General features: G+C 36.5%; 4 protein-coding genes across 12 annotated transcripts; 2 read left to right on the forward strand and 2 right to left on the reverse strand.

Moving 5' to 3' along the window:
• Nucleotides 1-192: 192 nt before the first annotated feature.
• Nucleotides 193-4,852, forward strand: LOC105452800 (alkaline ceramidase). Its single transcript, XM_011694225.1, has 4 exons — nt 193-648; nt 2,501-2,657; nt 2,814-3,051; nt 3,241-4,852. The coding sequence occupies exons 1-4, from the start codon at nt 556-558 to the stop codon at nt 3,560-3,562; spliced, it is 810 nt and encodes a 269-aa protein (XP_011692527.1). The 5' UTR covers nt 193-555; the 3' UTR covers nt 3,563-4,852.
• Nucleotides 4,601-9,519, reverse strand: LOC105452798 (6-pyruvoyl tetrahydrobiopterin synthase). Of its 5 annotated transcripts, none has more exons than XM_011694222.1 (5): nt 9,302-9,512; nt 8,592-9,016; nt 6,129-6,312; nt 5,522-5,601; nt 4,601-5,192 (listed from the first exon to the last, which is right to left on the reverse strand). In XM_011694222.1, exons 3-5 carry the CDS (start codon nt 6,206-6,208, stop codon nt 4,900-4,902), a joined length of 453 nt encoding a protein of 150 aa, XP_011692524.1. In that variant the 5' UTR covers nt 6,209-6,312; nt 8,592-9,016; nt 9,302-9,512; the 3' UTR covers nt 4,601-4,899. The 5 variants fall into 5 exon arrangements, with proteins under 5 accessions (XP_011692524.1, XP_011692526.1, XP_011692525.1 ...); XM_011694224.1 differs by lacking the exon at nt 9,302-9,512 and adding an exon at nt 9,098-9,263; XM_011694223.1 differs by lacking the exon at nt 8,592-9,016 and having other exon boundaries at nt 9,423-9,519.
• A 473-nt stretch (nt 9,520-9,992) lies between these two features.
• LOC105452801 (actin-related protein 2) lies at nt 9,993-15,358 on the forward strand. 5 transcript variants are annotated; one of them, XM_011694227.1, is made up of 10 exons: nt 9,993-10,192; nt 10,275-10,442; nt 10,599-10,709; nt 11,826-11,843; nt 12,395-12,412; nt 13,030-13,109; nt 13,187-13,322; nt 13,773-14,132; nt 14,238-14,516; nt 14,602-15,358. In XM_011694227.1, the coding sequence occupies exons 2-10, from the start codon at nt 10,395-10,397 to the stop codon at nt 14,770-14,772; spliced, it is 1,221 nt and encodes a 406-aa protein (XP_011692529.1). In that variant the 5' UTR covers nt 9,993-10,192; nt 10,275-10,394; the 3' UTR covers nt 14,773-15,358. The 5 variants fall into 5 exon arrangements, with proteins under 5 accessions (XP_011692529.1, XP_011692528.1, XP_011692530.1 ...); XM_011694226.1 differs by having other exon boundaries at nt 9,993-10,442; XM_011694228.1 differs by lacking the exon at nt 12,395-12,412 and having other exon boundaries at nt 9,993-10,442.
• Nucleotides 15,359-16,394: 1,036 nt separating this feature from the next.
• On the reverse strand, nt 16,395-23,078 carry LOC105452802 (collagen type IV alpha-3-binding protein). The gene is made up of 8 exons (XM_011694232.1): nt 22,305-23,078; nt 22,062-22,181; nt 21,542-21,779; nt 20,933-21,216; nt 18,781-18,948; nt 17,820-18,251; nt 17,607-17,739; nt 16,395-17,165 (listed from the first exon to the last, which is right to left on the reverse strand). Exons 1-8 carry the CDS (start codon nt 22,578-22,580, stop codon nt 17,038-17,040), a joined length of 1,779 nt encoding a protein of 592 aa, XP_011692534.1. The 5' UTR covers nt 22,581-23,078; the 3' UTR covers nt 16,395-17,037.
• Between the last annotated feature and the right edge of the window lie 1,385 nt (nt 23,079-24,463).

Here is a 24,463-nt window from a genome sequence, read left to right on the forward strand (position 1 = left end):
TATTTCCAGGCGAATATAAGTACATACGTTCCGCCAGGTCCCCCGGCCCGGTTCGTTGACATCGCCGGGGACGCCGGGTTGATCGCGGTTCGTCCAAATTCATCGCAGTCGTACATGCGTGGTTGTGCGCCGTGCGCGTTTTATCTACCCTTCTCCGCGGTGGTCGGTGACGGCGGCGCGCGGGTATTTAGCCTGGCGAGCGGGCCAGCTGGGTTCGCGGCGGAGTCAGTCAGTGAGTCAGTCAGTCGTCGCGTCGTCGTTCGCTCGCTCGCACGCGTACCGTTAAACCGAGGAACCGAGAGACGGCAGGGGCATCTCTATTCCTTTCACGCACGGCGGAAGGGAAACCAAGTGCGATAATAATTATTGCCTGCGAGAATCGGGCGATACATACATAACTGCCCATTGTTCGAGGCGTGCTCGGCGAGCGATGATCCCGTGAGGGGGGAGGAAAAAAAGCAATTGCTCTCCCCCTGAAGAATACTTTTTCTCCGGGCAGAATTCAGTAGTCCTCGGAATACAGTCGACTACGCGGGGACCCGCGGAATCGCAACCATGTGGAAACCCTTCGAGGCTGGCAGCTCGCCCGTGGACTGGTGCGAGCGCAACTACAACATATCGCCCAGCATCGCCGAGTTTATGAACACGGTTCGTATATACATATTGCGTGGTATTGCGCCGTTTGTTTACACGGTCGTGCAAATGCGCGGCCCTCTCTCTCTCTCCTTCCCTCGATCAATTTGGTAAACGGTTCTATCCTTCCCTCCCCTTCCTGCCCCGACTCTCCCCCTTAGACGAGAAAGTTCAGGTATACCGATATATGGCTCTCTCGAATCACCGAGAATCGCGATTCGATGAAATTACAATTGTATGCTCGATCCGGAAATGTGAGGGTCGCTTTCCCAGGGACTGAGGAATAAGCGAACAGTAAAATCTTACTTGTTATACCTTTCCAAATTAGTTCCGAAGATATTTAATGTTCATTATATTGATCCAAGCGGTGACTGGTTTCCAGTTTTTTTTTTGCTGAGACAGTTTTTTGCGTGAGGTAGATTCCACATTTGTCAAAAAATTTATAGTTCAAAATTCCATAAAAACGGAGAGTAAACTTGTGACAGCTAATTTCCAGTTTTTGCATAAGACTTTCGCGTGATTCCACGTTTGTCGATAAACTTATAGGTCAAATTTTTTGATAGAAATAAAAAATACTCGCGCGTGTAGAACTGGTCTTTCCAGTTCTTTTAGCACGAGAAAGACAATTTTCTGTTACGACAGATAGGTTTTTTTTTTTTGCAGGTAGATCTCATCTTTGTCAATAAACTTGTATGTCAAAGTGCCATAAAAATAAAAGAATAATCTTGTAATAACAGTTTATCATATCAGTAACCAGCTTTTTGCATGTGACACATCCTAGTTTGACAGACACTTTGTTTTCTACACAAGGCAGAATTTGCAAAATGTTCAATAATTCATAGGTAAAAGTGCCATAAATCACGAGATAACTCTCGTGTGAGTGGATAAGAAAATCTAGGTATAAGCAAGATAAAGGATATACAAACTGTCATTCATGCGTACAGTTATTGCATCACTATTATTTCGTAATTTGGAATAATATCTATTTTGGACAAAGAAGTTCAAAATAGATATTAATCCTGATGTGTCAGATAGTTATTGAGAATTGCGATTCGATTTATAATTAAGAGTTATAATTAAGGATTACGAAACGAGGACTTTTTCCTCAAGAGAGTGAAAGGTACACAAGTGAACAATAAAACTCATAATATTCCGGTACTTTCTAAACTGTAATCACAAAGATACTTAACGTCGAAAGTTGTATCGACGTAGGTACATATACATAAGCGATTTCCAGTCTTCTTTTTGTCGGGACAGGTAATTTCCTTGCTCGAGGTGGATTCTAAATACGTCGCGGAATTCATAGGTCAAAGTTCCACAGATCCGAGACAAAAAGCTTGTCATGTGACCGTGAATAAAGGAATAGTTTTATACTCGTAAACAAAGAGACAAAGGCTGCGCTAGGAAGATAACAAGATAAAAATATGTTTGTACACAAAGAGCAGAAGAAAAATATAATCAATTTGTATCTTGATTCGTAAACATCACTTGATTCTTATCTCAAATAAATCTGATATACGATAAGTCTTTCATCTTCTCTGATTCATTCAGGAATTTTATCGCGCTACTATATACGCAATTAAGTTGTTTGTGTTGAAAACACAAGTTTTATCTCTAATAATTTAAATCGCATATTTCAGAATAATCAAGTGTGATATTACGCTTCTGTTGAATGTAGTTTCAATAAACACAAATATCACAAGCATATTTCTTTTTTTCGCACAGAATCGTTAAATCACGATTGATTGCATTGGGCAGGCAAATACAATACAAATATAGAAAGAGAGCCAATATATAATTTTTCATTGTTTAATATACTCATATTGATTTTGTTTAATATACTCATATACTATTCTTATTTTTTTAGTTGAGTAATGTGGTCTTCGTGTTGCTACCACCCGTGCTCATGCACCTATTTAGAGATTACGCACGCTTTGTAAACCCAGGAATTAATGTGGTCTGGTTCTTACTGATGGTAGTCGGACTTTCTAGTGCGTACTTTCATGCCACTCTGTCTCTGATAGGTGAGAAATGTATCAATATATATACTATACTAGAATAATTTACAAATGTCTCTAAAAATGTATATATCCAAAAATATCCGCCGAATTATGTGCTTAATTGGCGACTGATATTTACGTTGCTTTATAGCTAATCTTGTGCGTATATATATGCGATAGGTCAGCTATTAGATGAATTGTCTATTTTGTGGATGTATATGGCAGGCTTCTGTATGTTCTTTCCCAGAAGATATTTCCCCAATGTCGTACATAATGACAGAAAGCTCTTCTCTATATGCGCAACGTTGCCCACTCTAATCGCCACCGGCTTGGCCTTGATACATCCGGCCGTAAATGCTTTCGCATTGATGAGCCTGGGTGTACCGGCGGTCATATTATTGATCATGGAGCTGAAGAGGTAATTTCATCGTACGGAAACATCCAATGTTAGAAAGTACAAATCAGACGTAGAGAGTACAGATTTAGAGAAAGAAATCATTGATTAACGTGTAAACGGAGACGATAGGGATGACATTCTCGATGTAGAAGTCGCGCGCGTGGGAATGCACACATTTTTTGTTTGTTAATGCCTTAAAAATATTTGAAGGACTACCTCGATAAGAGTGTACAGACTGGGTTTGCGATGCGGCTTCATGTGGTTACTGGCGGTGACCTGTTGGTTGAACGACCGTCTGTTCTGCGACACCTGGCTGAATCTCAACTTCCCGTATCTCCACGCGCTCTGGCATCTGTTCATCTTCATCGCGGGTTACACCGCGACGGTGCTCTTCGCGTATTTCGCCGTGCAGGACGAGAAGCCGCAGCAGTCGCCGGTGCTCAGGTACTGGCCCAGGGACGACTTTGAACTCGGCATACCGTATGTGACTATTCGTAGTTACGTGAGCTCAGGCTACAACTTGAATATATAGCTCTCGCAATAAGATCCGCGCGATCCGTCAACGCCGTATTATGTAAATGTATTATTTATTTGCGGCGGTATTTACCTAGTATTCGGATTTTACGCAATATTCAGCATTTAAATTAAATGCGCAGATGTGTATGTGATGCCCCCGTGATTTATGTAAACATTAATTGTATTATATCTTACGACACGTTTTATTTTAAAGACTCAAAGATTACAAAGTCATAAAAAAGAATTAAATTTTGTATTTCTAAGAAAATGAAGACAAAAAATGACGTAAAGAAATTTCTATGTAGCTGGCACATTGAGAGTACTTAAGATTTAGCAGTAATTTCCAGAAATCACCAAATTAACATATGCAATGAGTGCTTTGAGACATTCTAATTTATACTAATTTATACCTATACGTCTTATTTATTTAATATACGAGATGATGGAAGATATCAATGACTAATAAGCGAACATGTCCCGTAGTAACCTAACATTTCTACCTGAGACAATTAGCTCCCCCTCCCCCTCTCCTAGTGATATTAAAGTGTTTTCTCATAAAAATTTGGAACAGATCTTACAAAGAGAGGATATGCAGCTTTATAACAAACTGTTACTTGTTATAAACAATGGTAATAAGTTCTGTACATAATTGAAAGCAGTGTACGTAAAACGAACGAAATGATTAATTTCTCACGCGAGTATAGAGATTACAAAATCGCAGATATTTATGATTACATATGTACATTAGCGAATTAGAAATTATTTATGGAATGGATTATTACATTGTGATATGTACTATTGTTAACTTTTTTACAAAGGACTATTTTGTAAATGTACTCGAATACGAATCGTTACCGAGAATCATAACGCATGCCGCGTGTATTTTATATTTTACGTACCGGAAATGGAGCATAGCATAAAGATGTAAGCGTAAACATACGTAATTAATAGTGTCCTATTAGTTAATTCTAATTAGAGTAAAAGCTCAAGATTCTAACAACCGTTTTAGATGTGGGATTACCTATACATGTGTGTGTGCAATAAGGAAAACCTATTACGGGTGAAGCATTTAATTTTTTGCCATACTGTAGATTGTAACTACAATTGACTGCTACTACAACTACTCTGGTTTGACGAAACTGAAATGGCGAAACTGGAATGTTAAATTTTCTATATTACCTATATAGTACATAATTTTTACATATATATATATATTATTTTCGATTGTTTTAATGTAATTATACAATCGTGTAACTGTATTATAAAAATGTAATAAAAAACACGAAACAAATATCAAAGATATAAACAAGTCTATACTATTAAATGATCTAATTAAGAAACAGAGGAAACATTTCAATCGTATTCCCCCCTAAAACACATAACATTCTTATCAGTTTCGTGGACCTTGACTTCGTACAACAATTCGGGGTTGTTGTGTGAGAAGGACATTTGCTCCTTTAGCTCCTCGAATATGTAAATCGCGACATTTTCGGTTGTCGAGACCGTTTCTTTGAAGTAGTCCACTTGTTTATCTATATTCTTATGATCCATTTGATCCAGCACCTTCTGCATGCAATCCTTTAAGGCCTCCAAGTTCATAACCATCCCCGTTCGTGGGTCTACAGGTCCGCGAACGGTTACTTCCACTGAAAATGAACTTAATTTTAGCTCGATTTCATTTTAGTACGATTTGTGTAATCGTCAAGAAATTTAACATTAAAAAATTCGAAAGTTATAACGAATTCGAAAACAGTGACGTCCATCTCTCAAGCAAGAGCTTCTTCTTTCTCTTGCAGTCTCTTTTAAATTTATGTACTAAACAATTCTAAATTAGACCTATTAAACTTCTAAGCTTCTAGCTTTCGTTAAGAAGAAAAGAAAATAAATTCGATTAAAAAATGTCACTCTACTTCTTTTTTCTAACACAGTTATGTCTGCTGTAAAATAACTACAATAAGCTGACAATGCAAATTACCGGTGTAATTGTGACCATGACCCCACTTATTGTTACATTTTCCAAAGACTTGTTTATTTTCTTGCTCGCTCAGCGACAGGCTAAAATTAAAATTTTTTTATCAGTCAGTATAGCGTTTTGAACAGTTTTCCACGAATTCTTCAGTGAATTGATTTTTTTTCTTAAAAAAATAGCTTAATATATATTTTTATGTATAGATGTATAATTTTTTTCTTACATAAAACAAGAACAGTTTTTAAATTTCAACAATAGAAAAGAGTAGAAAGCGAAATTTTTCTCTCATCAGTTTACAAAACAAACTAAAACATAACGTGTACCGATGTTCGAAAACCGATTAGCTTCTAATCAGCTTCTAAACGATTGAAAAACGTCGAATTTTTCCCGAGAATGACTTCCTAGGACTTTCTAAGAAGAAGTTTTTGGCAGGGTTTCAAGCTATTTAAATTTTAAGATTTGTAATTTTTTCAAACATCGAATATTTCGGGAAATCGAATGCTCGCGACGAACAAGGTGCGTTCTCTTCCTTTGAGGATGATTTCTCATCCTAATCGTGGGATCTATAAGTGTTCGTTAGATCAAAGATTCATTCATCAGCTCGAGCTCGCACCTGTTCAAGCGATGGCAGCAAGATATCTGTGCCTTCCGCGTCAAGTAAGCGATCGGTCTTATCTCGCGACGTGAATCCATTCTCCAACGGGAACACGCGAACGCAGAGCTCGGAGATATCTTGTGAATGATGAAAAAAAGACGTTCCTTCCGGTGGATACGCGGCGATGACTAATCAAGACTCGCTGCAACAGTTGGAAATCAACGTGATCGTTAAAATAATCATAAACCTCTTCGGACAATTATCTACTATTTTCCTAATAAAAAACACAGTATAATGATGAATTAAAAATCTATTCCAGATAGTCAAACCTCTGTGGAAAACAGCAGTTTCCACAAAATGTTGGCTACAAATTTTGTCGGCGGAATGCCAATAAAAATACAACGGAATCTTGCCAGCAGAATATAATGACAAATTACTGCGGAAACCGAGCAGAATCTGCTATTTTCGCTACGATTTAAATGTCAAATTAAAAAATAACACATGATTTTTTAATTAAATGTTCCCAGTATTTTATGATTTTATAAGATATATATATATTTTTTTTCATATCAATATTTTAATGGAATCTTGTTAGCAGAATATAATAGCAAACCGAGCAGAATCTGCTATTTTTGTTACGATTTAAATTAAAAAATTCATAACAACTTGATTCAAATTAAAAATTTTATAACACGGTTTTTTAATTAAATGTTCCCAGTATTTTACAAGATATATATATTTTTTAAATAAAAAATCATAGAATCCTCGAAACTTTTAATTACTCCTACATTAAGCGTCAAACACTAAATGTAAGGCTTATAATGTATTAAATCGGTACTACCGAGGTTTTCATAATATCGATATTGACATTATTTAAAGTATTGCTTGTACGGAGAGGTGAAACCGCGACGAAAAATTTTATTTATGTCCCTCGATGACGCCTTGTCAGTATAATAGAGTTCTCGAAATGCTTCTTCAAATCTTTATTATTATCGATCGAACGTTATTTACAAATGGCTCTTTGATGTTGACTTAACGTTCCATTTTAAAAGCAAACATATTTCTTTCGCGGACACGTGGTCGTCTTCGTCTATTTTTACCACAATCGCTGCGCAGATCGATCGTGAGATCACGCGCGTCTTTTTAATGGTTGTAATAGATTTTTCCTATTGCCGAAAGCGTGGACGGTCCTATAAAGGATTGTTACAAGAATCTAGACTACGGACGATGGAGAAAGAAAAATGTAAGTACTTAGATCCATTGTATAATATACGAACAGATTGTCTAGTTGCAAAATTTTCCGTTGAAAACGGAGAATCTAATTTAAGCTTTTGGCATTCGAAACGATCAAATCATCCCCGTGAAATGAGCAATATCGCCTCCTTACGTTCGTTTTCAGGGAATAGCACAGATATTGACTAATATAAAAAATTTGGAGCCTAGATATGCAAGGGGTGACAATTTTATGGATAGGTAAAAATATTAAAAACGAGTATTTAGTCTTAAGCCTACAATCTACAATGTGTTTTTTGCTTTTTATCACTTTTTACCACCCCTTTGCCTTTTTGCCTCTTATCCCGATCCTTCATTTTAGCCCGGCATAAAAGTTGACGAACTTCGGAAGAGACAAACACGTGACAAGAAACACGATTGTCGATAAAACGGTCGCAAAGAGGGGAAAAGGCAAGAGGTAAAAAGGAAGAAACAGCAAAGAGCATATTGTAGATTAGACTTTAATACGAAAGATACGGCAAAAAAACGCATCCCCCCGCAAGAGGGACACAAGTTGAAATTTGTCAAATCTCGTATCACTTTTCCTACCTAATTTGAAGGCCAATGTATTTAGAAGCACGTACGAAAAAAAAAGTTGATTTGTGTTACTTCACTTGCGGAGATACAAGCTATAAATAAGAGCAAAAGTCGCGAAGTATCCATCTACGTTTTTGTTTCGTTTTTAATAGCATTTTACATTTGTAGACTCGAGAATACGTTAATGATATTAAACAGCGATAAGTATCTACGCGAAGATGTTTGTAATCACATAGATGTACCTACAGCAATTGTGAAATATACACTGTTAAATCTATAGTGTCAAATTTAACCCTATTTAAGTCGCCACTGCTCCTACTTAATATATAGTTATTTTTAACTAAAACTGTATAGTTATTCCTAAATAAAACGATGAAATTTAATCCAATTTAGGCTTACATTTGAACAGTTTTGAATTATTTAACTCCACTATTTTAGTTAAAAATAATTATTTATTAAGTAGAAGCAGTGGTGACTTAAATAATGTTAAATTTGACACTATATTAAATTTAACAGTGTAAACTTGTCGTACCTCTTGTAAAGATTTTATTCTACACTAGCTGTAAGCTGTAAAAATTGATCAGTCGTAGTCGAAGTGTGAGAATAATCGACGATATGACGGGTCAATTTTTATGGCTTACGGCTATTGCAGAGAGTAGACTAATGTCTTACATGTACTTTATCTTTTCGTTTTCTCTTCTTTCTTCTAATTGTCGCGAATTGTCGGACGTAATGTCGGACGAAATGGATACACATGCCACATGCGTTCGCGAGCTTGTTGAATCCTCAGCATTCATTCGAGAGCAATTCTTGACGAGAACCCGTAAGCCGAAAGGCGTCATCAAGCTCACGGAGAAGAACCTCCCGAATCTGTTTCGTAAATTGACGCAGTGCCTGATCGTCGGCAATTCCGTCATCGTGATATGCACCGCGAAGTCGTGCAACGTAACGCAGTACTGCGACATGTTCTCGTCGTCCGGGATACCGCCGGGCGTTATAAATCTGCTCTCGTGCGAGAACGTGAACCCTGAGCGAGTGCTACGACGCGACCGAGTTGGAAGAAATGTATTGTCAGTTCACCGTGAGCAAGCAGATAACTAGAATGTAGAGGCATTTTAATTAGGCATTTGACGTTCGTGACGAAGTTGATGTCGTGGATGCCGCTCGAGGTTACCGACACTCGCAACTCGGAGTGATGAAAAGATCCCCCCACGTTTCGACCACGTTTTGACATTACGATTTCTGCCACTCGCCAGTCGATTTTACAAAATAAAGATTCATGATTAAGCAACTAGTGGATACTTTCAATTGATGTAGAAAGAAAAAAAAATTATGCGTTGCGATTAATGGTTAAGCTGATGATTACGCAGGCTGTCACTTACGCTCCAATTTCACGTTGACATTTCGCATACGTTGTGAAAATTACTCTCTTCACGTTACGCGGATTTCCAATCCTCCACGACATTCGCAAATATTCGAAGCATTCAAAAAAATATATCGCACCTGTCAAACTGTGTCGAACTGTCAGCATTGAGTCATGACGCCATAACACGTTGCAACAGCAACACGTAAAAGTGTCTCACGTGGAAGTGCCGTGAACCTAACCTAACCTAATCCGCGCCAATCTGGAGTAATCTGGACAAATCACGGATTGAATTTCCGTCATGCAAAATGAATGATACACAATTGGTTAGAGAAAAAAGGAGAAAAATTTTCTCAGTGTCTTTCTGTTATAATTACAATATTTTATATATATATTATATATATATATATATATATACATATAATATGTATATATGTATTTATATATATATATATACATAAAATAATTGTAATTATATTATAATTTTACATATTACATATAATATTATATATTTAATGATACGTGTATCTCATTTTAAATGCAGAAAATACAGAAAATTCCAGCATCTGCGAGGAGCGGATCTAAAGCTCATCGACCAATCGCGGCCCGAGACGGCGACCCTGCGTCCTCCCGGGAGTTCTCGACTGCGATTGGCCAGTACTCGTTTAGTCGTTTGCCGCTCGAGTCGAGATAGGCCTTTATTTCTGTCATCACAACGATGGAAGCTCTCGCGGTTTGAGTTTACTCGGGATCCGCTCGCCCGCCGTTTCGCACCGTGTGCGCCGAGTGAATTCACGTCCGGGCCGGAGGACGTCGACCTTTCCCCTTTTCATCCCTCCTTTTTTTTCGCGCTGGATCCCGCTACCCCCTTCTCGCGCAAATCTTCCCCCCGGCTGTGTGATACGGAACGGTAAACACTCTCCGGAAAGAAAGCAACCTGGTCGCTTGGTGTCTCTCACACACACCGGTAACGCCCTGTGTAACACCCGCAGGTATTAGTCACTCGATGGAGCTGGCGATATGAGAGCTATCTGAGGGAGCGTGACAGATAAAGGAGAGAGAGAAAGAGAGAAAGATAATTATTCTTTTTGACGGAATAACGCGAAATCGAGATGGACAGCAAAGGGCGGAAGATCATCGTCTGCGACAATGGCACCGGGGTAAGGGCTCGCTCGTCTTCCTTGCGCGCGAGTCTCCTCCGCGGGGGGGCGGTCTCGCTACGCCGCGATTGAGGGTGCACGGCACCGCAGTCGGACACGTGCGCGCGTCTCCGAGGTATTCCCGGCACCGCAATGCAATTTTGGCAATGTTTGCAGTTCGTCAAGTGCGGATACGCCGGCGCGAACTTCCCGGCCCACATATTCCCGTCCATAGTGGGACGACCGATAATCCGGGCTGTCAACAAGATCGGCGACATCGACGTCAAGGTACGTAGTAACACGTTCGTGCTCGCTTCGTGGCATTCGCGCGAGCTTTTAATGCGTAAGGGACAACGTCGGGGCCAGCAGTAGCCGCATTTTTTTTTTGTCTCTTGACGCAAGTGCCCCTAGTAGTTTCGATGTTCGATTTCATCTTTCGACGTTTCATCATCGGCACTTCATTGTCAATCACATTGTTTAATTTTTCACTGATATATCTAAACGAACACTCGAATTTAAAGGCAAGAAAGGAAACAAGGGCTGTAGCGAGAGCCTCAGCGCGGTACGCAGTGCGTGCGAAATCCAATCCTTTTAATTATTAAGATTCTTCGTTACAATACTCGAACGTTTCGGCTCTAAATTTGAGCCATCTTCAGCAAATCAACAAAAATTGATGGTACTCTCCTTCCTCACTATTGAAATAATTACGACTGTCTTTTCACTAGAAGTTCCATTCGGTCGAAATATATATTTATTTGATTTTTATTAAACATTGTTCTACGATTCATTGTGACTCCTATTCTTTGCCACACACATATGGTGAGTTTTTACCAAGAAATTTGTTTGACACATGTACATTAAAAGTGTCATCAATTCTAGACCAAATTGACTACCTGAGGTTATTCGGCTTTCCAACCGATCATGAGTGACACTTAGAAGACTTGCCACGTGTGCTGAAAAAGGAGAGTACCATCAACTTATGTTATTATTGAAGATGGCTCAAATTTAGAGCCGAAATGTTTAAGCATTGTAATGAAGAATCTTAATAATTTAAAAGGATTGGACATTTCACGCGCACCAAGTATCACGTTGACTCTCGCTAGCTCTGGTTTCCTTTTTTGTTTAATTTCTCGCGAAAGAGTTAACGTGTATGTGAAGCTAATGATACTCCAGTTTTGTCTATGAATGTAAAGCGAATCTCGATTTCAACCGTAATCGATTTACGGAACTGTACAAAAGTATTCGTTTACAAAAATTTATGACAAGATTTGAGACGTGATTTTTTTTTTTTAATATTTAATGTTTTGTATATAAATAAAGTCCATGATTTTCTGAGCTTTTTAAATTGCTTGAGAACTGTTTAAGCAATACTTGAATGATTAATAAGAACAATTATATTTTCAGCAAGAATATTGCGTTCGTGTAAGTCCATTATATAGTATTACGTCGTGTGCCCTCCCTGCTCCCCTCTAGCGCTTAAGTCCGACTGAAAATAATCTATGTGCTTGTCCACTGATGTAAATAAAACGGTTTGAGAGGCTAATGACGTTTACTAACCAAAAGGGAAAATGTGTTTGAAATGTAAGATGAATATTACTCATAGCATTTTAATATTTAATCATTTTTTTTTTTACGAGTTTGTTAACAACGAGTTTCTTGGAGCTTGGAACATTAAGTGAATGATAGAATAGAATGTTTATTTCCTTCATAAAGTGAGTGATTTTATATTATACTTAATAAAACTATTCGTATGTATACGATTTTTCTTGCGAGAGGTTTTACAAATTTTTTACTGACGTAAACGTTGTCTGTTTTCATAAAGCAAGCGGATGGGTCTTTATTAATATATTTATCATAATAATGTCGTTTATCTGCAATTTTTTTTTATACTCGTGGATACTGACATACATGCTACACTCATCCTAATCATCTAATCATCTAATGTATTTGTGTGCTTACATTTGCTCTCGTAGGATGTGCTTAACATGCCTGTAAGTTTACTGTACCTTTTTGACGCTATTTACATTAATCACATTCATTACATCAGAGTTTTAATTTAATAAGGAGAAAGTTTTTTTTTTCGACTGCAGGTGTGGAAATAGTATGATATAATCCGGCAAAAACTTTTTTTCCAAAGCGCTTAGGTACACATTAGGTACACACATTTGGTTACTAATTTATTCTAGAATACTTTCCTGACATAAATTCCATGACCTGAGTCTCACACAGAAGTAACATATTATATTATAATTACCGTGAATTGTAACATTTTATGAAAATTAGATAATTCTCTATATATAGAAGAGTGATATCACATAAATATTTAATTTTGTAATTTTTCTTATCAAATCTGTTAAGGCAAAATCTTATGTACCAGGGAATTAATTTAATTAATTAAATTTAATTTTCTTTCTATTATATGTAAACACAGATTCGTTACACTATTTTTTGTGGCTATTTAGTTAGTCAGTGTTCAAATACTTAGAATTTTTTTTTAGTACAAAAATATGTTTATTATTATTATAAAATAGTAATAAATTTATAAAATGAAAATAGTATATCTTGGTGATACACGCAGAGTTTTGATAATTGTATATTATTGTCACAGGACCTAATGGTCGGCGATGAAGCGAGTAAACTTCGTTCTATGTTAGAGATAAGTTACCCAATGCAAAATGGGATTGTTAGGTATGTTTATATCTTGCATATCAAAATACACTTGTGTCTGACGTTGAATAATCGCAATGCAATTTAATGTTCGACAGAAACTGGGAGGACATGTGTCACGTGTGGGATTACACGTTCGGCAAGGAGAAAATGAATATCAATCCGAAAGAATGTAAAATTCTGTTAACCGAGCCACCGATGAATCCTATCACGAATAGGGAAAAGATGATAGAGGTAACGTTGCGCGATTCAGAGGGAGTTAAGTATAAAGGTACCTACTCATAAGCGCGTCATTTGACGCGCGCGTCACGCGTCATAATTTATAATAATCTTTCTTTGTCGGAAACAGTTATAATTTTTGGTCCTCACTAAGGCATGAACTTTTGAACACTGGCGACAAATGCGATGACGACAGTTGAATAAATTCAACTGTAAACGCATCAAACGCGACAGTGCTAGAAGTCACTATCCAGTCCAGAAATGATCAGTCCACAGACCTCGATTCGACGTTTCTAAACATTGATTCGATGTCTATAGACATCGAATCGACGTCTACGAACCGATTATTATTTGTGCCTTGAAGTATACTTCTAGTTATTTCTCAAATGACGCGTGACGTGCCTATGAGTAGGTACCTTTAAACCTACGTGAATTTTGAAAGCTCAATTTGCATTATTGTGTCAGGTGATGTTTGAGAAGTACGGTTTCGCTGGGACTTACATCGCGATCCAGGCGGTACTGACGTTATACGCTCAAGGACTGATCAGCGGCGTCGTTGTCGACTCCGGTGACGGTGTCACGCACATTTGTCCCGTATTCGAGGAGTACGCTCTGCCGCATCTGACCAGACGGTTGGACATAGCCGGGCGCGACATCACGATGTATCTAATTAAGTTGCTGCTGCTGCGCGGCTACGCGTTCAATCACTCGGCCGATTTCGAGACGGTGCGGATGTTGAAGGAGAAGCTGTGTTACATCGGTTACAATATAGAGACGGAAGAGAAGCTGGCCCTCGAAACCACTGTGTTGGTAGAGTCCTATACTGTAAGTAAAATATTGTATGTTATATATACACCGCGCGCGCGGTATAATATTTTATTAATATTTAAATTCAGATTGAGATGTACAAATTATTGCAAATATTTTCAGCTTCCGGACGGGCGGGTGATCAAGGTAGGCGGTGAGAGATTTGCGGCACCGGAAGCCCTCTTTCAGCCTCATTTGATTAACGTCGAGGCGCAGGGAATAGCCGAGCTGGTGTTTAGCACAATTCAAGCGGCTGATATCGATATCAGAAGCGAGCTGTACAAGCACATCGTTCTGAGCGGGGGTAGTACAATGTATCCGGGGCTTCCATCGAGGCTTGAACGAGAAATTAAGCAACTTTATCTTCAAAGAGTATTAAAGAATGATACCACTAAGTTGAATGTAAGTGCCGTACACATGCGTGATTAACAATACTAATATACATGACGCCAGGCGTTATGCTACGTAAATCTTTTTTTTTTTATAGAAATTTAAGATAAAAATTGAAGACTCACCTCGACGTAAGGACATGGTTTTCATGGGCGGTGCTGTATTAGCGGAAATAACGAAGGATCGAGACTCCGTGTGGATAACGCGGGAGGAGTACGAAGAGAAGGGTCTTAGTGTACTAAAGAAATTAGGCGCCTACGAATCATAAGGAAAGTCAATATAAATGTAGGCTACAAAATTTTTAACGGGCAATCAAGTGTTTTTTATACCTATAAAAAAAACGCTCTTGAGAGTTAGACTCGCGCAGCAGTTTTATGATTTGTTATATAATTGTAAACAGGGGTACTTTAAAACGAAGTACTTTAAAAAGACTTACTAGCTGTTTGATACTAAACTCTAGTAAACTAATGTATTCTTTGGTTGTAAACGTGATATAATTTCAAACGAGATACGACAAAGATAAAAAGAAGGTTTTTCGAACAAAAAGATGCAGTCGAGTATCATGGTATTCCGATAAAACATTGGAATGTGAACATTGAATATTTAATAAACTCGACGTTTTTGTTATACTTCAGATTGTATCCGATTAAAATATTTCGTCGATCAGGTATGAAACGATATTGCATTTAATATGTATTTATAGCTCTCAGGTAAATATTCAACATATCGATTAATTTTTATTGTTACTTACCGTGATACCTGATTAAAAAAAAAACTTCATTCCTTGTTTCCTTGTATTTGTCAAACTCTTCTCTAAAAAGTGTAAATACAATTGAAATTGTAAAAAAAAAAAAGATTTCGTTCGGTGTGAAACACTATCTGCCTTTCCATTACGGTAATTTGTAAAAAAAAACCACAAGCATAAAATCTCGACGTGATTTTAAATATTTAAAGTCTCCATTTCGTGTGCATACATGTTATGAAACGTGAATTATACGTAATGATAAGCGAAAAAAATAGCCATTAATCTGTTGTTGATTTAAAAAATGTTTGAAATTAAATAGTTGGATTTGTATATATGAAATGTTGAGATATTTACAACTTTTTCTTATTCTAAACAACAGCATAGAACTATAAAATGAAAACAGTGGTAAAATTTTAATTTAATGATTATACGTATATTGCAAAATATTTTATGGTACAATTTTTTAAATACTTCATTTTAACTTCTTCTCATATTATCGTACCTGTTTATGTGCTCATCGTTTGTGCGACACTTACATGCAAGTCTGCGATTTTTCAATTTCAGTCAATATATATATATATATGCTATCATTAATTATAATTTATATATAAGTATATATATAATTATTTTGTGCAACACATAAAAAAAGTCTTAAGATACAATGGATTTACGTTTAGATATTCTCTTGTGAAGCACATTGTACAGATACAAATTTTTTTTACAATTATTTTCTACTTTTATTACTTAAGTCATGTTATCACTTTCTGTAAGAAGAGATATTTTGCTCCTCCTTAAAGAATCATAAGTCATCTCACAGATCGGACATTATCCGGAATTTAACATTTTTAAAAGAGTTATACGTTCTCTAAGAACTAACATTTTTTGTTAAAATTACCTGGAAAAATATATAAATTAAGAAATGATTTGAAGGGGAGAATTTTGTACATTGTATATGTATATATATATATAGAATAACTCCTTAGGTTTCGTTGAATTGACAGAGAAATGAATTTTGTTTCGCGAAGAAATATACTTCCACGCTTCTTCGTTCCCGTGCTCTCTTATTGTACGAGATGAAGAGGTTGACGAATAGCATGATGTGGAAACGATATTGTTATTTTATAATAAATCTACAACAGTCTTTATTACGTTTTTTTTCCATGTGACCTTTATATCGCATAGCAATGTACACATTTTTTTTTTACGTACGAATAAAAATAACAGATATAATCTGATATCGTACAATTCAGCGTTTTTAATTAGACTGTAATGCGTAACAAGAGATAAATGTATATGTATCCAATTTTCGTTAAAGATTTGTACAATTGGATTCCAGCGACAGCGTAATTCTGTATAACAAATAACAGGCTGTTTATTCGAAGAGAGAAAAAGGATAGTCTGTTAAAACGGTGCTGCTGCAGCCACGCGTGCTTGATCGAAAGTTTGCTCATCCAAGTGTATAAAATTGCTATACACTCACTTTACATCACTTTACATAAATGGCTTTTAATATAACGTCTTCTCCCCCCTCCCCCCTTCGCATTTCGCAAGCTATATAAGTCGATTATCTTAAGCAAATAAAAAAAGGAAGAAAGGTAATATACAAAACGGTTTCACTTACGTTGTAATGGCCATTCTACAATTCCTACAGTATGTAACAATACAAACTTCTGTTTTTACAATAATCACGTGAAGACACTTCGAGATAGTGTAATAAGGAATTGGATGGAAAACATTGAAGTTTTTTTTCCCCCCCGCCCCTCTCTTTTCTCACGTCGGTTCACACATTCAGAATGTGATCGGCTTGTTCTTGCATTGATCGATACAAAAGTTCGTGAAACGCTTAAGGAACTTTGGATACTCCCTCTTGTAAACGGCCCGTAAAACGGACGCCGGGGCCCATCCACCTGGATTCACTGGAATTCAAATCAACATATTCATTTGCACGAAAGAGAAACAGGATATATACACATAATACTCTCATGTAATTAAACACCTTGATTAAGAAAGTAAAACTAGCGAATTTTTATATAGACATTTTAAATATAATTACAATTACTATTTATAATTTATTAGATTGATCCTAAAATGACGGAATTACCGACATTACAGGACATTCTCCTTGACGGTGTACAGAAAATTGAAAATTCTTTTTCCGGATTAAAGTAGACATAAAATAAAGGTGCGGAACGATCTTGAGCTTAAGAAAAACGGGGAAAAAATTAAAAATAAAGCTAAAATGAGCAGTCAATTCAGAGAATTCGAATTTCAGAATTACGGAATTTCCCAACCAGTAATTGTCGGTAATTCCGTCACCTTAGAATCCCCTTGAATCACCGAAAATCAGTTATACTCACCAACTGAACAGTACGTTATTTTACACGTAATGTTTTCCCTTTTTATCTCCTCCTCGTCCTTCGGGGGATCGATAAACGTTTGGCATACGAGGCAAACTGTCAGATAGACTCTCACGCATTTACCCGCGTTCGGCTGCAACAATAATTTCACTTAGCGACCTATTGAAACCTTAGCGCAAAACGTAGAAATTTTTGCGTATATAATACACATACTGGATGATCGGGATGTTCAGTGCTGTGATTGCAGACTATCCACAGATCGTGAGCGTCGCGATCCTGATCATCAGACACCCGGCGTATGTGCGACCAGAACAACGCGTCCCGCTGGCTCGCCGGCCAGATACGTTTGTGCGTTTGCAGAAATAACAGCGTGTCCTTGGAAATGTTCTCGACGATCGCCATGTCCTCCAGAGTGGCTTCCCAACCGCTTCTGTATTCGGGACTGAAGAATATCTCGCAGACCTCGTGACCGGTCACCCCCTTGACGACGTGACACGCCTTGAGAGGGTCCACGACCAGTCCGTCGGCCTCCTCCTCCCGTCGGTACATCCGCATATCACCATCCTCGGCGAACAGTTGCCAACCACCCGCACCGCCTACGCCGAGCCGAGCATAGTGCAGCTGTTCCATCGTAATTTTCTCGATCTGCAAATTGAAAATACGAAATGATCAGAAATTAGATACACAACAGACATATACATAATCAGCAATTATCCTTATATTTGGAATTATTAAAAGGAATTTATTTATGTTAACCTTTGGTTGTCTTGACAAAATGATTCCCGCATTTTTTATTTTGGGAAATGATTTTTTTTCAAAACTTACTTTCTTTTAAAAATTTTTTTCAATATGATACCAATTTTAAATTCTATACAATCAAATTATATTCTACAATGTTCGAAATCTATTTAAGAATTTTTGCGATCCAATTAAACTGTTGGTTTTTAAACGGCAGCCTTTTAAAAATTATTTTGATAAACTGACTCCAAATAATAAACGTGATTGAAAAAGATGTGACAACCGAAAATTAACATTCTATTGTCAAAATTAAATTATAAATATACGTCACAAATTACAATTTTTTAAATAATTATTAATATACACGTAAGTAAACTTTCAACAAAGAATTCCGAAAAATAAAAAAAAATGCAAAATGTAAAAGAGATATAATTACCTCAGGCCATAACCTGTGCGTTGACGCTGTTGTAGTGGGAGATGTTAAAATGGAGACAGATTTCTGTTTCAAACGATCCCTTATTTGATTCTCCTCCTCGATCTTGTCCAGACCCGTCTCGACGGCATCGTAAAATTCCTCATCGCAAAGAGCGCTATGCGGACCTTCCTTAAAAATAAAATGTTAAATATTAATAAAAAAAAGTACAATGTATGTTCATTACAATAGTTATAATGCATAATTAACTTTCTGGATCCTAATTTGTAATTTACTGTATACACTTGATACTGGATACACGTAACTATATACTGAATATGTAAAGAAATTCCATACATAATTAATTATTATCACTATTCTATGTAATATTAAGAACTCACATTGAAAAACTTTATCTTTAACTTCATTTTTTAATATTAAAAGTGATAAGTAAATGATACATCGATGTTTATATGAAGAATCAACACGTCTTTACTCTTCGGTGGTTTAGAGGATACTAAGCAGGTAAAAGATTTCCAAAGTAGTGACCTAATTCATAATTGCGAAATATAAACAGAAACGCATTTCTCTTACTTTCTAACACATATAGGCGGTACTTATGTCATCCATAGAGAAGTTCAATATGATGTCATAATAAAGAATTTTATTATATAAATAAGTAACCAGAAATCTTCATATGAAAACATTTGTGATAAAAAATATTAACAGTTCAAAAAATTTAAGAAAAAAACTAACAAGATTTTTGAAATTTTGTAAAAAAATTCCCTGAGAATTTAGATTTTTTAGCTACTGAGGATTTTTGAATATTCCATTTATCGTGACTTCGATTATTTTTATAAAAATTTGCGAAACATAAGAAAATGTACGTGAATACACGCGAGTGTATACATACTTATTGACTGTTAAAATTTATCAAGAAAAAATGATTAATATTTTCGGAAAGACAAAATTTTAATTTAAAAGTAAAATTCCAGAATTTTTCTTTAGAACAGGTAAAACTCCAGAAAAATCTCTGATTTTTAAGGATAAAACAGAAATTCCCTGAAAAATTTTCCAGGTTTTTTTCAGTGAAAACATCCTGAGTAATAATTGGTTTTTGTACACATATAATAAATACAGATAGGAATAAAGAAAATTCTAGTAAATTCTTATTGTAAAAAATATCAATACAAAATGATAATTTCTTAAAAATTGATAATTATATAAAAAATACAATTAAATGTAAACACATAATTAGTTTAATTCGTTTTTCTATCGACACTGATATATAAAACATTTATCGATTTCACATAAATCGTTCATGTTTTCTTTTTAGTTTCTACTTCTTTCAAAAGCTATTACAATGTCAGCGGTTACATAAGTGACAGTTATGTACGTGCTGTTGATGTATTACATAATATAGTGGACAAACAACTTGAGGAGATACATGATGTTCAAAATGAGTATCAATAATCATTGGATTCCACAACCGTATTATGAAAAAGTATTGTTTAATTCTCAAATTTTTTATTCTTAATTTTTAAATTTTCTTGTTTTTCATTCTATTATTTATTTTTTACTTTTATTCTATATTCTAAATATATTATAGCAGTATATGTTTATAGCTGTATATTATTATATTTATGTATAATTTAAAAATCTTAAAATAAGAATTTTACAAAAACAGAAATTCGAAATGATGCGTGGTTTTATAGAAACGATCGACTCGCAATCAGTCGATAAATCTAAATCCTGAATCCCGACTTTCAATCCATATGTTATGATTTTTTATTTCATATTTAAAAATAAATATATCGATTTAGACTAATTAGAAAGAAGTAGAGAGAAAAAGCGATGTTGTAGGACGAAATTGTAACTAATCGTTGGAAACAATACATGCAAAAAAAAATATACATACAAATCAAAATTTTACATAGCAACGAGACCATAATGTAAAAAGACCAGGTCAAACAATTCCAAGGATGCACAGTCGTCAATTCATTTCATTCAAATCATTTAATCAGAAATTTGTCCCAAATGTTGAAAACCAATACAATACTCTACTATTAGAAATTTACCACCAATTTAGAAATTTGTCCCAAATTTTATTCAGCCAATATAATGCGTAATGTTGTACCTGGATTTTTACATCATGAACGGGACCACGAGAACTAACCTCGTAATCAGGACCTCCGTGTATAACGACCCTAGGCCTCGGAGAACCGTTATGATGCATGGCAACTTGCTCTTTCAGAGCTTTATAAAGTTCTTGCAACTTTCGTTTCTTCTCGACTTCCTTCTCCCATCGACGGCGCCATGCATCCTCCCGCTGCACCATCAATTCGACGCAATGTTGTAAGGTTGCCAACACCCCTTCGCTGGTGGCTTTAAACGTTATCGCCTCCCCCTTGAAATCCACCGATTGCTCGGCTGGATTGAACATTGTCTCAATTTTTTTTTCTAAAAATTTATTGCAACAGAATTAATGTTAAAACTTTTCTCTACATATTTCATTTAATAATTATTACACTTACATACATATTTGCATTAAAAAATTGCGTGTTATAAATTTATATCATAAATCTACATTATAAATTTATTCTAAAGAACAAGGAGTATGAAGAATTACAAATTGAAAGCGAGTGAGACCCGATTGTCTATGTCGTTAATTTAATAAAACATTTTCCGACTGGTTGGTCCAATGAAAAAACTCCAACCAGCCGCTGTGAGTGGCTGTAGTCAAACGAACGCAGTCAAACGGGATGCTCCCGTTAAAAGTTATTACCTTCCTTGGAAGTATTCTTGGCATTTTCCGCGCAGTTATCGAAATACTTCTGCAGTGTATCGATCTGCTTGATCAGAATGTCTCTAAAGGTTTCAATTTCGGCCAACTTCTCCTTCAGGCCTCTAATGCCGCGCTTAGTGAGACTACCGGCGCTCGTTGTCGACTGTGTATTCGATACGAGCGATATGGCACTACCGTGTCGTTTGAGACTATTCTCGCTCCCATAGCCGGATTCGGACTGTTTGGGACAAACAAAAATTGCTGGATCACCGCGCACAAATTCAAACTCGGTGAAAACTTAATTTTGATTTGCAAACATCAAAGAAATCCCATAAAAATGTATACATATAATAAAAATTAAAAAAACTGTACAATTTAGAAGTAAACTTTAGCATGCATTATCAAATTACAAAATACAATTATATAATTTATTTCAATCTATTATATTACATTACGATAGCTCAATTTTATAATTATATCTATTAATATAATTTAATAGAAATAAAACTAAAATAATTACCTTGTAAGACTTCAAAACATCTACCCATCGCTGCTTCTCCTCCGGACTGTTTGCCCTTAAATACCAGACCAAACAATCGTTTACGGACACGTCGAATCTACATTCGTCAAACTGGTGTCCCTGTTGAAACAGATAACTTAATGTTAACTACTCGTTGTCTCGACAATGTTCGCACCATTACATTTACATCACAAGTACAAATATGTTCGGCAAGACATATCCAGTCTACGCACGATCTCTCACCTTGATATTAGCTTTGTACAGACTAATCGAGCCACGACACCCATATCCGCTGTCCTGCTCGGACTTGTAATAAGACAAAGTACCATCTTTGAGTACGATAAACCTAGTTTGCCAGCCGTGTATGTAATTTGTCCATTTGGATAGTGTACCCTGAAGCTCCGGGACTATGACCCCGTCGGAGTCGTCGTCGTCGCCGGCGTCGATCTCGGCGTCGACGATGCACTCTGCGTCCTCGTTATTGAGGCCCCGTGGTGTCTCCACTACCTCGTCGGCCATTCTTAACGGGTCTCTCCCTGTCTTTCTCTCTCTCTCTCTTTCTCTCTCTCTTGCTCTCTCTCTCGACAATATGCGACGACTCACGATTTAGCGCTCGGCGTTTCCTGACATCGCCTGGGGTGGGCGAACGCGAAATTCGGAAGGCCGCGCACCACGGATCACGGGGAGGGTAAACAAGGACTCCAGGGGTCCAGGGACGGGTGGAGGAGCAGCGGAGGCTCGCGCGGGACGGGTCAGCGGGTTGTCACGGCGAGATAAGACGTCTCAAAACATCGCCCCCGACAACTTTCGTACATAACCTGTACGCGATGATATCCTCTTATCAAGCGAGACGTCAATCGCGGGGGGAAGCGCTGGTATACACTACAGTGGTACACTGCACTATACATACGCGTTAAAATGACGTGACACGAGGGAAGGAGGGGGCGAGAGAGGGATGATATCAAACCGCTATCGTATAATAGCCTTCAGTCGTAGTACACACGCACTTTCCACCGCGGACGCAGAGGAGGGTATGCCAAGATCGCCAAGATCGAGATGGATATCGATATTCGATATTATCGACTATTCGATATTTTTTCTGTATTCGATACAAAATATCGAATAGAAAGAGTATGAATGTAATATCCGAATAAATACTTAAAAATTATTCAAAAAACGAATATTTATTCATATTCGATATTTTTTTTTTTTATATTGACATCTCTATGCCAAGATTGTCAATTAGTAAGGGAGAATTCACATTGGAGCGTAAAGCAGAAACCAATCAGATGTAATTGCCATTGTATATATGTATAAACAGCGTTTTTATGTTATATCCTGGCGAGTACACTTCTTAATTATTTAGATGGATTTTCTATATAATCCCTCCCCCCCGCGTTTGCTACGTGATCGCCACATTCGCCGTCTTTTTAACAAGATTCTATTTCAAATTCATACGACGCTTTCTTGTATAGCATATAATAATTAAATGATTTTTATTAAAAAACAAATATGTTTACCTTGTTTTAATTATATAATGTGTGTGAATAATTTAACTTTATTAAATGTCTTTTTTTTCAGAGACAAAATGACACATTTTCAATCTGTAGATTATAAAGATAATATTAATTATATATATGTAAACAAAGTAACCGTGAAAGAGACAGACCATATCGATTTTATTTGCCAATTTATAAAAACTACTTATCTTTCCCAAAATAATTTAGCTATTCATTTCTGAAAACGTATCACAGCTAAAACTACTTATATACTATATAGCATCACAGTTTCATTATTAAATAAAAAGAAAAATAGATTTAATTACCTTTTATCACCATTTTTATCGCTGCTCTATAATTTTTACTTTTCAACGCTGCTCCAACATAATTTAGCATACTTACGTATCCGAGTAAGAGATCAGGAATTCGAAGGTAACTCCGAAAAATTCCGATTCGAAGACTCTGCGTGATTAATTAAATACGCATCTTTCGATTTGTCGGAGTAATCTCTCCTTCACGAAGAAGTTTCAATTCCCATTTGATATTCCTATCTTTTTATCGCGAAATATTGGAGAATAATTTTACATGTACGATGGAATAGGACTAGATAATTTCACCCTCGGTAATAAACGTTTGTACAGCCGGGATATTGTATTCTTCGAGGATTAAACATAGATATACATACACTAAGATACTTTTTATTCAGTAGGATTTTGCTATTCTTGGCGTGCAATCAAATGTGATCTTTTAGAAACGCAACAAATAAAATTTCGAATTGAGAAAACACAAAAGAGTACTGGGTCGTCTGACTTTATATGTATATATATATATATTGTGACGTGACGTTTTTCGACAACGTCCGTCACAAGGGCTCATTAGCCCGACCGCGAAGGCTAGGTGGAT

This window comes from Wasmannia auropunctata, unplaced genomic scaffold, assembly GCF_000956235.1.
Source record: "Wasmannia auropunctata unplaced genomic scaffold, wasmannia.A_1.0 LD336026.1, whole genome shotgun sequence".
Classification (NCBI taxonomy): Eukaryota; Metazoa; Arthropoda; class Insecta; order Hymenoptera; family Formicidae; genus Wasmannia; species Wasmannia auropunctata.

Excerpts from the sequence above, each read along its gene's own strand:
- LOC105452801 (XM_011694226.1), top strand. The coding sequence starts at position 10,395 with ATGGACAGCAAAGGGCGGAAGATCATCGTCTGCGACAATGGCACCGGG. Across the intron at positions 10,443-10,598 it reads TCTGCGACAATGGCACCGGG|TTCGTCAAGTGCGGATACGC; the intron begins GTAAGGGCTCGC and ends CAATGTTTGCAG. Across the intron at positions 13,323-13,772 it reads ATAGGGAAAAGATGATAGAG|GTGATGTTTGAGAAGTACGG; the intron begins GTAACGTTGCGC and ends TTATTGTGTCAG.
- LOC105452800 (XM_011694225.1), top strand. The coding sequence starts at position 556 with ATGTGGAAACCCTTCGAGGCTGGCAGCTCGCCCGTGGACTGGTGCGAG. Across the intron at positions 2,658-2,813 it reads TGCCACTCTGTCTCTGATAG|GTCAGCTATTAGATGAATTG; the intron begins GTGAGAAATGTA and ends TATATGCGATAG. Across the intron at positions 3,052-3,240 it reads TTGATCATGGAGCTGAAGAG|GACTACCTCGATAAGAGTGT; the intron begins GTAATTTCATCG and ends AAATATTTGAAG.
- LOC105452802 (XM_011694232.1), bottom strand. The coding sequence starts at position 22,580 with ATGGCCGACGAGGTAGTGGAGACACCACGGGGCCTCAATAACGAGGAC. Across the intron at positions 18,949-20,932 it reads ACGGAGGTCCTGATTACGAG|GAAGGTCCGCATAGCGCTCT; the intron begins GTTAGTTCTCGT and ends TTTATTTTTAAG. Across the intron at positions 17,740-17,819 it reads CTGAACATCCCGATCATCCA|CCGAACGCGGGTAAATGCGT; the intron begins GTATGTGTATTA and ends TTATTGTTGCAG.
- LOC105452798 (XM_011694220.1), bottom strand. The coding sequence starts at position 9,450 with ATGCTGACAGTTCGACACAGTTTGACAGGTGCGATATATTTTTTTGAA. Across the intron at positions 5,602-9,301 it reads TGTCAACGTGAAATTGGAGC|CCTGTCGCTGAGCGAGCAAG; the intron begins GTAAGTGACAGC and ends TTTTAATTTTAG. Across the intron at positions 5,193-5,521 it reads TCATGGTCACAATTACACCG|TGGAAGTAACCGTTCGCGGA; the intron begins GTAATTTGCATT and ends GTTCATTTTCAG.